This window comes from Bombina bombina, chromosome 3, assembly GCF_027579735.1.
Source record: "Bombina bombina isolate aBomBom1 chromosome 3, aBomBom1.pri, whole genome shotgun sequence".
NCBI lineage: Eukaryota > Metazoa > Chordata > Amphibia > Anura > Bombinatoridae > Bombina > Bombina bombina.
In genome coordinates, this window is record NC_069501.1 from 322,422,588 (window position 1) to 322,436,093 (window position 13,506).

Below are 13,506 nucleotides of genomic sequence, written 5' to 3' on the forward strand. Positions count from 1 at the left end.
AGTATTTATATGTGAGAGCGGGGCTGATTAAATCAGCTCCAGTCCCATTGGTTTACACTTGCGCCCCCAAAACTTGGAGCCCACACAGGTGGACTACTTCCACAAATTTTCCTGTCCAGATTTCCCCAGACTCCTTGATCCCTGTCCTCACTAAGGGACTTTCTCCCTAGCCTTTACTTTGAGATAGCCTCTCATCTTCTCCTAGCTTGGAGACACAAGTATGCCAACAACCTCTCTCAGGTTTGAAACCCATAATGTCAGAGGACTAAACAGCATTGGAAAACGGAGCCTCTTAGCCAGGTCCCTCAGATTCCATAGAGCCGATGTTGCATTCCTCCAAGAAACACATCTATTGGTTGATGGCTCATCCACAGCCATTTCTAAAGACTTTCCCATTTTTGAGGCGGCCTCTTATTCTAAAAAAGCAAGGGGAGTAGCTATAATGGTACATAGAGTGGCTTTCAAGCCAATACATGTAGTCAAAGATCCTCAAGCCAGGTTCATTATATTGATCTGTACCATAGACCATGTCCCATACATACTAATTTCCTCATACTTGCCAAACACCCTCCAACCCAGATATCTAAAGAAGATCCTAAGTAAGGTAGTGCCGATTAAACAAGGTAGAGTAATCCTGGCGGGTGATTTTAACATGGTGTGGGACAGTAAGTTAGGTAGGAAAGCCAAAACCTCTAGTAAAAGGGATTCTACCCCGGGCCAGGTGAGCGCTAGATTGAGAAACCTAATGGCACAACATGGCTACTATGACATTTGGAGGTCTGTACACCCAAGAGAGAAAGAATACACCCATTTCTCTCACCCACACACCACCTATTCAAGGTTTGATTACCTCTTCTGCCACTCTGAAACACTCGACTCAGTACACTCTACCAGTATCTCAATATGCCCTTGGTCTGACCAAGATCAGGTCTTTGCAGACCTATACTTTAGCAAATACAGTTAAGACAAAGTCATCCTGGAGGTTGACCCACCATATCCTCTCAGACATCCCTGTGGATGAAGATCCACAAATTAGAGATGACATGGTTTGGGGGGCGTTTTTATAAGGAAACAGGCTTTTCTACGAAAATAGGCGGGTCTCCCCCTTTCGCAAGCACACTGCAAACTATGGGAGTTAGAATATCAACAACGTACGTCTGACACCTTAGACTTAAGGGATAAAATTAAAGAAATCAGATGCCACATTAGCCAGATAGAATTTAAGAAGACCGAAACTAACCTATTCAAATTAAACAAATCTGGTACTCAAAAGGTAACACAGCAGACAGCGTCCTTGCTAATAGATTAAGACAGCGCTTAGATGCTTCTCGGATACATGTTCTTAAAAATGGGAATCAGACTTTTAAGCTTCCTTCCCTCATAGGCAGACAGTTTAGTGAATTCTATTCCACACTTTATAACATACAAGGCAAGGAGCCCATCAAACCAGCCTCCCCTGACGTTATCAACTCCTTTTTAAACTCTCTAGAGTTACCCACCCTCAGTGCTGACCAAAATAAATCCCTCGCCAGTCCCTTCTCGATCCAGGAGCTTAAACGAGTCATAAAAAACTTAAAATCCTTTAAAGCCCCAGGCCCTGACGGATATATGGCAGTATTTTACAAGACATATTTACATGACATTTAACCCCTACTCCTTGGATTTTTTAATTGAAGGTAAATTTCAGAGAGAGTTCCTCGAAGCCTCCATCATTGCCATCCCAAAACCGGATAAGGATCCCTCGTACTGTACCAATTATGGACCCATCTCTTTAATTAACGTGGCCCTTAAGATATACTCCAAACATATAGCCAATAGAATTTCACAACTGCTCCCCACCCTTATAGATCCCGACCAGGTGGGTTTTATCCCAGGGAGGGAAGGACCCAACAACATCCTATTGGAATCCAATAGGTTGAATAAGCCTCTGGTGGTAATCTCTCTCGACGCTGAGAAGGCATTTGATCGGGTTAGATGGCAATATCTCTGGAGGGTCTTAGAAACCTTCCAGTTCCCTGAACAAATGATACAGGCCATCAGGGCACTTTATTCTAACCCCACATCCTCAGTCCGAGGTCTAGGATTTTGCTCACCAACGTATCCCATCTCTAATAGTACGCAGCAGGGCTGCCCTTGGCGGCTCAAATCAGGAAGGATAATAAGATGGAGGGCATAACTCTACATGGTACGACCCATAAGGTATGCAAGGTAATTACAGAGGTAAAACTTGTATTATTATAACTGTGCTGATTATGCAAAACTGGGGAATGGGTAATTAAGGGATTATCTATCGTTTTAAACAACAACAATTCTGGTCTTGACTGTCCCTTTAATTTTTTGAGCACAAATAAACAGAATCTCAGCACAAACGAATGTTATGTTTGTTTTTAAAATTTAATACTGTGGAGTGCAAAGTGGGCGAAGTTTGATCATATATAATGCTTAATATGTGCAAAAAGAAACTGGCACTAATGTTAATTTTTTAGCACAAATCAGCAGAAACACAACACAAAAGAATGGTATATTTTTATTCACATTTAAAAAACATGGAGTGCCAACTTTACACAGCTGAGGCGAGTTGGATGGCGGGTTACATAATTTTCACTGACAAAAAAACACTGTTATAACTCAAAAACCAAAGCAGCACAAATAAAAATTTTAACAGCACAAACCAGCACAAATGTAGCACAAATGTAGCACTAACCAACCAGCCCGTTTCATGTCTTTTGGCTGTTGTAGGGGGGCTTGGTGACCTTTGGTGACCTTTATTAAATTGCAAATAAGTAAAAAACGAAACAAGATAGAGTGGAGATTTAAATGGCACAAACCAGCAAAAACATAGCACTAACCAACCAGCCCAGTTTCATGTATGTTGGCTGTTGTAGGGGGGGGGCTGGGTGACCTTTGGTGAATATTATTTAATCTGTAATAACAAAAAACAATTGCTATTATCTTAAAAATAAAAGCAGCACAAATCTTAATTTTTGCTGCACAAAACAGCACAAATGTAGCACTAACAAAACACAGTGGATTTTTTATTTGTGCCGATTGTAGGGGGGCCAGCTTCACACAGCTTGATAGATAAGCACATCTTTTGAGACTCCTTCAAACATGAGCTTAAATAATGATCCCCAGATCCAACTTTAGTAGATGGGAGGCTAACATCACACTAGAGACTTCCTTAGTGTATAGCAACGGAGCGCGCAAATGTGTATAATGCAGTTGGAAATTCAAGCCGCATAGAAAATAAAATTGCAGCACCTTAACAAAATAACATATAAGTTCAATATGTATATACAAGAGAGCCTCCCCCCCCCCTAAGTAAGGATAAAACAAAAACCTGACCCCCATTCACTATATAAAACAGGACTGACCTGGCCAGTTACTAAATAAGACCAGGACATGGAAGAGGCGAGGTTCCCATCTCTGGCTGAAGGCCAGGAAGTTGCTCAGGCCGCAAGATATCCCAACCATGAGGATATAACTCAATTTAGCATACAGAGTCCTCTGAGGGATAGCAGGCCCCACTGGGTCCCTGAATAAACTTGCAGTCCTTGCTTCAGTAATAAAATAAAAGAACTGCTGTGGAGCAGTGACAGCACTTTCAGGTCTGTCAGCTTCATCCAGACTTCTAACAGGGACCTGAGTAGAAAGGAAAGCAGAGTAAATGTAACCCTGGTTGCCATGTGGGGGGTTAGCATAGATTGCTGGTGGGATAACAAGGAATACCCTGCGATCTCCAGCAGCTAACAGCTACCAATACTCTTACTCAAGTGGATTGCATGGACATAGCATTACCCCGTCCTGTCTTGAAAAGGAAACAACCCATTAAAGGACTTAATTCAATATTTTTTCAGAGCATCCATCTTTGCATCCATTTCAGGAAGCTGAAACCAGGAAGCTGGTGGCCAGGAGCTGAATTTCCCAACAGTAATAAATTGAATTGTGGACTCTCCATGCCATTGGAAAGAAAAGTTATCTAAATGGAATTAAATTATTGGTTTTCTCCTAGTTGCTAAGAGTACTCCACACTAATAAGAAAGTGCATAACTCAACCTGTACACATCATGACTGTTTTTGTATGTAGATTGGAGTAGTCGTGTGATTCAGATGCTGAAATAACAGAGTATGACAGAAAGTAGCAGTCTTAGCCCAACAAAAAAAGGTTTTACTAATTACTGCAACACTCTTCTACCTCTGCATTTTTCAATAAATTTTTCTTTTTGGATAAATGCACAATGAAAAGAAAGCAGCCCAAACTTCCTAAAAATGGAAATTATGAATGGACTTTAATGGTTCCTACGTGTAAAGTCTGTAGTTGAACATTAAATAAACTCACCACCTAAATCACAGGCAGAATTATATTTGGAAAGGTCAAACGCAGTTGCAATATCTCTTGCAGTAATCTTAAGCATGCAGTGCATAGCAGCCATAAACCGTTCCTTAACCTCTGGATTGTGGTAATAAGCATTCTGTCAAAATAAAAATATATATATTATATTATAGCATAGCAGACAATTGTTTAATAGATTACAAGAAAGACAATATAAATATAAATGTAATGGATTGTATTGAACGTAATGTCTTACAGGCCTTTATGTTTTGTTGAAAAGTATAAACTTAAAATGAAAAATCAGATTCTAGGACAATAAGTCACGTTATCATTATGTTGCATATTTACTTGTCTTGGAATAAAGTGATTGTCAATCCTAGCGTCTGTGAAACGCTAGGATTGACCATTGGAACAAATAAAGGGGACTATCATTCATGGAGTATAATACTTCATGCTGAAAGCTCCTTTATTTGTTTCAAGAATTCGATGCACTGAGCTGCTCAGGAAGCCCACGACCTAACATTGTTTTGCTAAGAGGTGATGTTTCCACCTCTTAGCGAAAAGCCTTGCGGGAAATCTGGCACCACACAGCGCCAAGCCGGATTTCCCGCACGGCTTAACGCCGTGAAAACGTCACCCCTCAGCAAAACAGCGTTCTGCTGTGGGCTGCCTGAGCAGCTTAGTGCGGCGAAGACTTGAAACAAATAAAGGAGGTTTCAGCATGAAGTATTTTATACTTCATGAATTAAAGTCCCTTTAACCCCTTAATGACCACAATGTACCCTGTATGTCACTGGTCGTTAAGGGTTTCTTCAGGACATAATAGCACAAGTCTAGCAAGAACACGCTATTAATGCCCTCCCTCCAGCAGGCTTTGTGGAATAGAGCAGTCTCAACGCTGGTGGCAAGACCGCGCTTTAAAACAATCAAGTCACAAAAAAAGGCCAGCGACATACAGGGTACGTCGCTGGTCCTTAAGGGGTTAATTGTTCCAATGGCCATTCCTAGCATTTCACAAACACTAGGATTTATTATCACTTTAAAGAGGAGCAAAAACTGTCTGTTTTCCCTGTCATGCCTTTATTTATTATACTATGTATTACACTGTACTCTCTTGTTGTTAATGCTGTTAAGACACTGAATTGGAGAAGAAAAAAAAAAAAACTTAATTTGCACCGAAATCCGTTCTTTCCACCTCTTAAAAGAAACACACATTTACTTACATTTTTTATTTCATGCTAATGGGATACAATACCTTTTTAAGGGTCATGAAAACCCAAAAACTTTCATTTATAATTATAAAAAAGCATGCAATTTCAAATATACTTCTATTACCAAATTTGCTTCATTCACCTGGTATCTTTTGTTGAAAGAGCAGCAATGTACTGTTAGGAACTAGCTGAACACATTGTGTGAGCCAATGACAAGAGGCATACATGCTTAACAATCTATCAACAGTTATCTCCCAGTACTGCATTGTTACTCCTCAGCCCACTTAGGATGCAAAAAGAACAAAGTAAATTGGAAAGTTGTTTAAAATTGCAAGCTCTGTCTGAAAATTTGTTTGGCTTTTTTTTTTTTTTTTTTTTTTTTTTAAAAGATGATGGATACGGCAGGCAATTTTAAACTGACCTCCTGGAATATAGGAGGCCTCACATCTCCCATTAAACGAAAGTTAATATTGTCTCATTTAAGGAAAAGTAACACTGACATCGCTTTTTTACAGGAAACCCACTTAAAACCTGAGGAAGTCCTTAAGCTTAAAACATCCTGGGTTAAGGAAGTGTTATTCTCTTCTAAAGGGACAGTCAAGTCCAAAAAAAACTTTAATTTTTCAAATATGGCATATAATTTTAAACAACTTTCCAATTTACTTTTATCAACAATTTTGCTTTGTTCTCTTGGTATTCTAGTTGAAAGCAATCCTAGGAAGACACATATGATAATTTCTAAGCCCTTGAAGACTGCCTCTATTTTATTTACTTTTCACAGCAGGGGAGAGCAAGCTCATGTAGGCCATATAGATAGCATTGTGATCACGCCCGTGGCTAGTGGCAGACACTGCACTAATTGGCTAAAATGCAAGTCAATAGATAATAACTAAAAGTCATGTGATTAGGGGCGGTCAGAAGATGCTTAGATACAAGTTAGTCACAGAAGTAAAAAGTGTATTAATATAACAGTGTTGGTTTTGCAAAACTGGGGAAAGGGTAATAAAGGGATTATCTATCTTTTTAAACAACAAAAATTCCGATGTTGACTGTAAAGAGAAAAAGCGGGGTAGCGATCCTCCTTGTAAAAAAGCTTTCATATGAAGTACTACACGTGGACACAGATCAGGAGGGGAGATATTTAATGGTAAAAATCAAGATAGCAAAATCACTGTACACACTTTGTAATGTTTATGCTCCCAATGTTTTTAATCTTCCCTTCTGGGAAACTTTACAAAATAAGTTCATATTATTTGCAGAAGGCTATCTGATATTAGGAGGCAATTTTAATATGGCCCTGCAGCATCCTCTTAATAGACTGAGACATAATCTGGGCCATAGTTTTTAAAGGGACAGGATTCTGAGTTTTGCGTTAGAGGCTATGCGGTGCTAACGAGCAGTTTTCACTCAACGCTCACTTACCTGCAGCGCTGGTATTACAAGTTTTTACAAACCCGTCGTTAAAAGACAAGCAGTGAGCGTTGAGCAAAATTTTGCTCATTACCGCACTCCAATACCAGCGCTGCTTAAGTAAGACGTGAGCTGGTGTAACGTGCTTGTGCACGATTTCCCCATAGGAATCAACTGGAATAGAGCCGGCTGAGAAAAAGTCTAACACCTGCAAAAAAGCAGCGTAAAACTCACTAACGCAGCCCCATTGATTCCTATGGGGAAATAAAATTTATGTCTAACATGAACCCCGAGTCTAAACACCCCTAATCTTACACTTATTAACCCCTAATCTTCCACCCCCGACTCCTACATTATACTTATTAACCCCTAATCTGCCACTCCGGACACCGCCGCCACTTACATTATACTTATGAACCCCTAATCTGCTGCCCCCAACATCGCCGAACCCTACATTATATTTATTAACCCCTACTCTGCCGCTCTCAATGTCGCCACCACCTACCTACACTTATTAACCCATAACCTGCCGCCCCCAATGTCGCCGCCACTATATTAAAGTTATTAACCCCTAAACCTAAGTCTAACCCTAAACCTAACACCCCCTAACTTAAATATAATTTAAAAAAACAAAATAAATATTCCTATCATTAACTAAATTATTCCTATTTAAAACTAAATACTTACCTGTAAAATAAACCCTAAGCTAGCTACAATATAACTAATAGTTACATTGTATCTAGCTTAGGGTTTACAGGTGGCCCTCGGTTTACGACGGTTCAATTTGCGCCGTTTCACAATAACAACCTTTTTTTCAGTCATGTGACTGCTATTGAAAAGCTTTTGGAAAGCAATGCACTAATTAAAATAGCCAGTAGGTGGAGCAGTCCGCTAGTTTTGCAACAAAGTTATGCAACTTAACAGTCTTAAATTGATCTGTGTACACAGATCAGACCAGATCTATCTAGCAAAATTTAGCAGGCATTTCCCTATTATTTTCCTGTCCAGCAGCTTGAGATGAGGGTACCTAACTGCTTATTAATCACTGCAGATTGAAATGCATAGAATAGGTGCAGACCCAATATCTAACATGCTAACAATGCAGAGAACTGATTGCAGAAAAATGCAAGTAAAAAAACATTTTTGTTCATTAAACTTAGTTTGATGATGATGCAGTCTGTTGTGTAATTATTTTATTAGGTAATGTTTAGCAAATGTTTTTGTTCATTAAACTTAGTTTAATGATGATATAATCTATATTATTAGGTTTATAATGCTGTTTAGCATTTAAAGTCTTCATTTCAAATCTTTAAAAATGTATTAGGTGTTACTTATGACAATTTTGAGAGGGGCCTGGAACCTAATTTCCTCACTTCCCATTGACTTACATTATAAACTGGGTTTCAATTTACAACAGTTTCGATTTACAACCATTCCTCCTGGAACCTAACCCTGGCGTAAACTGAGGGCTACCTGTATTTTTATTTTACAGGCAAGTTTGTATTTATTTTAACTAGGTAGAATAGTTATTAAATAGTTATTAACTATTTAATAACTACCTAGTTAAAATAAAGACAAATTTACCTGTAAAATAAAACCTAACATAAGTTACACTAACGCCTAACACTACACTATAATTAAATAAATTAACTAAATTAAATACAATTACCTAAATTAAAGGGACAGTCTAGTCCAAAATAAACTTTCATGATTCAGATAGGGCATGTAATGTTAAACAATTTTCCAATTTACTTTTATCACCAATTTTGCTTTGTTCTCTTGGTATTCTTAGTTAAAAGCTTAATCTAGGAGGTTCATATGCTAATTTCTTAGACCTTGAAGGCCGCCTCTTAAGAATGCATTTTAAAAGGTTTTTCACCACTAGAGGGTGTTAGTTCATGAATTTAATATAGATAACACTGTGCTCATGCACGTGAAGTTACCTAGGAGCTATCACTGATTGGCTAAACTGCAAGTCTGTCAAAAGAACTGAAAAAAGGGGCAGTTTGCAGAGGCTCAGATACAAGATAATCACAGAGGTAAAAAATATATAAATATAACTGTGTTGGTTATGCAAAACTGGGGAATGGGTAAAAAAGGGATCATCTATCTTTTAAAACAATAACAATTCTGGTGTAGACTGTGCCTTTAAATAAAATTAGCTAAAGTACAAAAAAAACCCCCACTAAATTACAGAAAATAATAAACAAATTACAGATATTTAAACTAATTACACCTTATCTAATCCCCCTATTAAAATCAAAAAGCCCCCCCCCCAAATAAAAAAACCCTAGCCTAAACTAAACTACCAATAGCCCTTAAAAGTAATCAGCTCTTTTAACTGTAAAAAAAAAATATACAAACAACCCCCCAACAGTAAAACCTACCACCCACACAACCAACCCCCCAGATAAAATACTAGCTAAAATAACCTAAGCTCCCCATTGCCCTGAAAAGGGCATTTGGATGGGCATTGCCCTTAAAAGGGCAGTTAGCTCTTTTGCAAGCCCAAACCCCTAATCTAAAAAATAAACCCACCCAATACACCCTTAAAAAAACACTAACCCCCAGAAGATCGACTTACCAGGAGACGTCTTCATCCAAGCTGGGCGAAGTGGTCCCCCAGAAAAGCAGAAGTCTTCATCCAAGCCGGGCAGAAATCTTCATCCAGACGGCATCTTTGGGGGCGGCAGATTAGGGGTTAATAAATGTAGGTAGGTGGCGGCGATGTTAGGGACAGCAGATTAGGGGTTAATAATATTTAACTAGTGTTTGCGAGGTGGGAGTGCGGCGGTTTAGGGATTAATATATTTATTATAGTGGCAGCAATGTCCGGTTCGGCAGATTAGGGGTTAAACTTTTTCTTTTAGTGTTTGTGATGTGGGAGGGCCTCAGTTTAGGGGTTAATAGGTAGTTTATGGGTGTTTGTGTACTTTTTAGCACTTTAGTTAAGAGTTTTATGCTACGGCTTTGTAGTGTAAAACTCTTAACTACTGACTTTAAAATGTGGTACCAGTCATGACAGGAGAGGGTGTACCGCTTACTTTTTGGCAGACTCGTAATACCGGCGCTATGCAAGTCCCATTGAAATAAGAGGATACGCAATTTACGTAAGTGGATTTGCAGTATTTCCAAGTCTGGCCAAAAAAGTGAGCGGTACACCTGTACCTGCAAGACTCGTAATACCAGTGGGTGTTAAAAAGCAGCATTAGGACCGGCTAACGCTACTTTTTTTAAAAAAAAATTATTTATTAGTTTTTATTAATTGAAAATTCAAAACAAATACAGGCAACATAAAATACAGTTTAAACATTGTGATAGCTCTCTAAACTTTACAAAATGTCCAGGTTTAGATTGTGAGAGTCAAGTCAGTCTCGACTGAAAGCTTTATCAAGTCCCCCAGCCGAAAACAATGAATTCTTGAATGATTATAAAGTTCGCTTTAAGCAAATCCTATGCCCAGAATTTTCCAACAGTTCTATTGTATTGTATTAACATGTAATGATATAAGTATAGAATAAGTTGGGGTCCGGGGGAGTGGGAAGGTGAGGGGAGGGGATGAACAAGGGGGATTGGGGAAAGGATAAGGAGAAAAAAATCAAAACCTACAATGCCTATAAATGTAGTATCGAATCTTGAAGTAGTGTCATATTGATGCTGCCATGCCGCTGCCGTTAATATTGTTGAGTATTAATAACCTAGTAATTGTATGAATTGTGCTTACTTATACTTATATTGTTCCCATAAAAACATAATATCCCAGAATATATCCATCTTCCCCAAGGTAAAATAGTGATATCTCTCCATTGATACAATCATATCTACTTGGTCCATCCAGCTTTTAAGGTTGGGTATTTGAGTTTTTCCATAATTTGGGAATTAATTTTTTTGCCGCATTAATCATAATTTGTGTAATGTTGCGTCTAATTTTACATTTGATGTCTAATACATTATTGAAAAGGAAGAGCTCTGGGGAGAATGTCGGGGAGAAGCCTATTACCTCTCCAATTGTTGAATGAATCTCTTTCCAAAATTAATTTAATGCAGGACAGTCCCACCATATGAGTAACATTGTGCCTTCTTGTGCACAGCCTCTCCAACATTTGTTACTCGCATTTCTAAACATATGTGTTAATTTATGGGATGTTAAGTACCACCTCGTAAGGACTTTTATGTTTGTTTCCAAGTATGAGGCTGAATGGACTGATTTCGCTGTTGCATGGGCCCAAAATTTCCATTGTCCTGGTGATATCCGTTTATTTAAATCCGACTCACATTTTTGTACATAAGAGGGTCTGGAAGGAAGATATAGTTCCATGAGGAGTTGATTCATGGAGGATATTATCCCTTTTTCCAAGGGGATTTTTTTAATGCATTTTGTTTCGAATGTCGTGAGAGGTCTAATAAGGTCATTTTTATTTCTATGGGATAGTATGTAGTGTCGCATTTGTTGGTAATGAAATCATGAATTAAAACATTGGTGTCCCAATTCAACTAGCTCTTCCCTCGTGCGTATTTTACCCCCCAACACTAAGTCATGTATTGGTATTACGTTTTGAAAATCACATGGATTTCTCGTAGCATTAGTGGTCCATTAGTTACCTATTTTTAATTCAGAGTTCCAGAGTAGTGTAGTGAGAGGTGAACTAGGTGAAGAGATTTTTGGGAATTTGTTACGGATTGACGTCCAGTCAGTCCATGTAGCATTAAAAATAGAGTATGGTTTATTGTTAGCAAATGTTGGGGATAGTGGTGTCCAGCAAATTCCTCCTAAGTGTGGAACATTTAATATTTGGGACTCCAATTGGGTTACTTTTTTATTTATTATTCTGCCCTGCCTACAAAAGTCCACCACCCTGCTAAGAGATATCACTAGTTTGTACCAATGTAAATTTGGCACTCCCACCCCACCCCCATCTTTGGGAGTATATAATGTAGTTTTAGGTAACCTAGGTTGTTTCCTCTGCCATATGTATGAGTTTCTTACCCTTGTAGTTTATGAATGTCTTTGAAAGTTCCTGTAATAGGGAGGGTTTGCATTATATATAGTGCTTTAGGCAATAATGTAATCTTTGCTGCTGCTATTCTTCCTAACCAGGAGATATTATTTTTAGGTAACCACCTGGAGGTTAAGTTATGGAATTCATTTAATAGTTTACCATAGTTTAATTTACGCATTTCTTCTAAATTAGAAGTTAATTGGATGCTCAAATATTTTAAGGCTTTAAGGTTTATCTTGAAGGGATTTTCATCTTTTATTATAGCAAGGGTGTCTGTGGGAACATTAATAAGATATAATTCGGATTTGTTTGGATTAACTAAGAAATTGGATACTTTGCTGTATTTCTTGAGTTCTCTTTGGAGCATCTGGAGAGAAAGTACGGGAGATGTTAGCGTGAGTAAGATGTCGTTAGCGAACATTGCAAGCTTATGTGATTGTTCCTGAATTTGGATACCAGTTATATTAGGGTTATTTCTGATTCTAGTTGCTAAGGGTTCTAAGGATAGAACAAATAGGAGGGGGGACAATGGGCATCCCTGCCTAGTTCCATTCCGTATCTCAAATATTTCCGAGAGGGCTCCGTTAATTTGCACTTGTGCTGAGGGGTTAGAGTATAGGGAGAGTATTTGTGCTATAAATTCAGTAGGGAGTCCGAATTTTAGTAATGTGGCTTGTAAAAAAGTCCCATCTAATCTATCAAAAGCTTTTTCCGCATCTGTTGACAGGAGAATTGTTGGGAGGTTAGTATGTCTAATGTAATCTATGAGGGTAACTACTTTGCAAGTGTTGTCTTTGGCTTTGCGCTGTGGTATAAAACCCACTTGGTCACTGTCAATTAAGGAGGGCAAAAACAGAATTTATGCTTACCTGATAAATTACTTTCTCCAACGGTGTGTCCGGTCCACGGCGTCATCCTTACTTGTGGGATATTCTCTTCCCCAACAGGAAATGGCAAAGAGTCCCAGCAAAGCTGGTCACATGATCCCTCCTAGGCTCCGCCTACCCCAGTCATTCGACCGACGGACAGGAGGAAATATGCATAGGAGAAACCATATGATACCGTGGTGACTGTAGTTAGAGAAAATAATTCATCAGACCTGATTAAAAAAACCAGGGCGGGCCGTGGACCGGACACACCGTTGGAGAAAGTAATTTATCAGGTAAGCATAAATTCTGTTTTCTCCAACATAGGTGTGTCCGGTCCACGGCGTCATCTTTACTTGTGGGAACCAATACCAAAGCTTTAGGACACGGATGAAGGGAGGGAGCAAATCAGGTCACCTAAACGGAAGGCACCACAGTTTGCAAAACCTTTCTCCCAAAAATAGCCTCCGAAGAAGCAAAAGTATCAAATTTGTAAAATTTGGCAAAAGTGTGCAGTGAAGACCAAGTCGCTGCCTTACATATCTGATCAACAGAAGCCTAGTTCTTGAAGGCCCATGTGGAAGCCACAGCCCTAGTAGAGTGAGCTGTGATTCTTTCAGGAGGCTGCCGTCCGGCAGTCTCATAAACCAATCGGATAATGCTTTTAAGCCAAAAGGAAAGAGAGG

The 13,506-nt window shown here is 38.9% G+C and overlaps 1 protein-coding gene across 2 annotated transcripts in view; it reads right to left on the reverse strand.

Annotated features, from left to right (window-relative positions):
* Nucleotides 1–13,506, reverse strand: part of ASMTL (acetylserotonin O-methyltransferase like) — a 365,075-nt gene that overhangs the window by 89,015 nt on the left and 262,554 nt on the right. Inside the window, exon 11 of one of the 2 annotated variants that reach the window (XM_053706428.1) lies at nucleotides 4,343–4,472. In XM_053706428.1, the coding sequence (XP_053562403.1) occupies nucleotides 4,343–4,472 (130 nt within the window). Of the gene's footprint in view, nucleotides 1–4,339; nucleotides 4,473–13,506 lie in introns of both variants that reach the window. The other variant, XM_053706427.1, reaches the window with a different exon arrangement.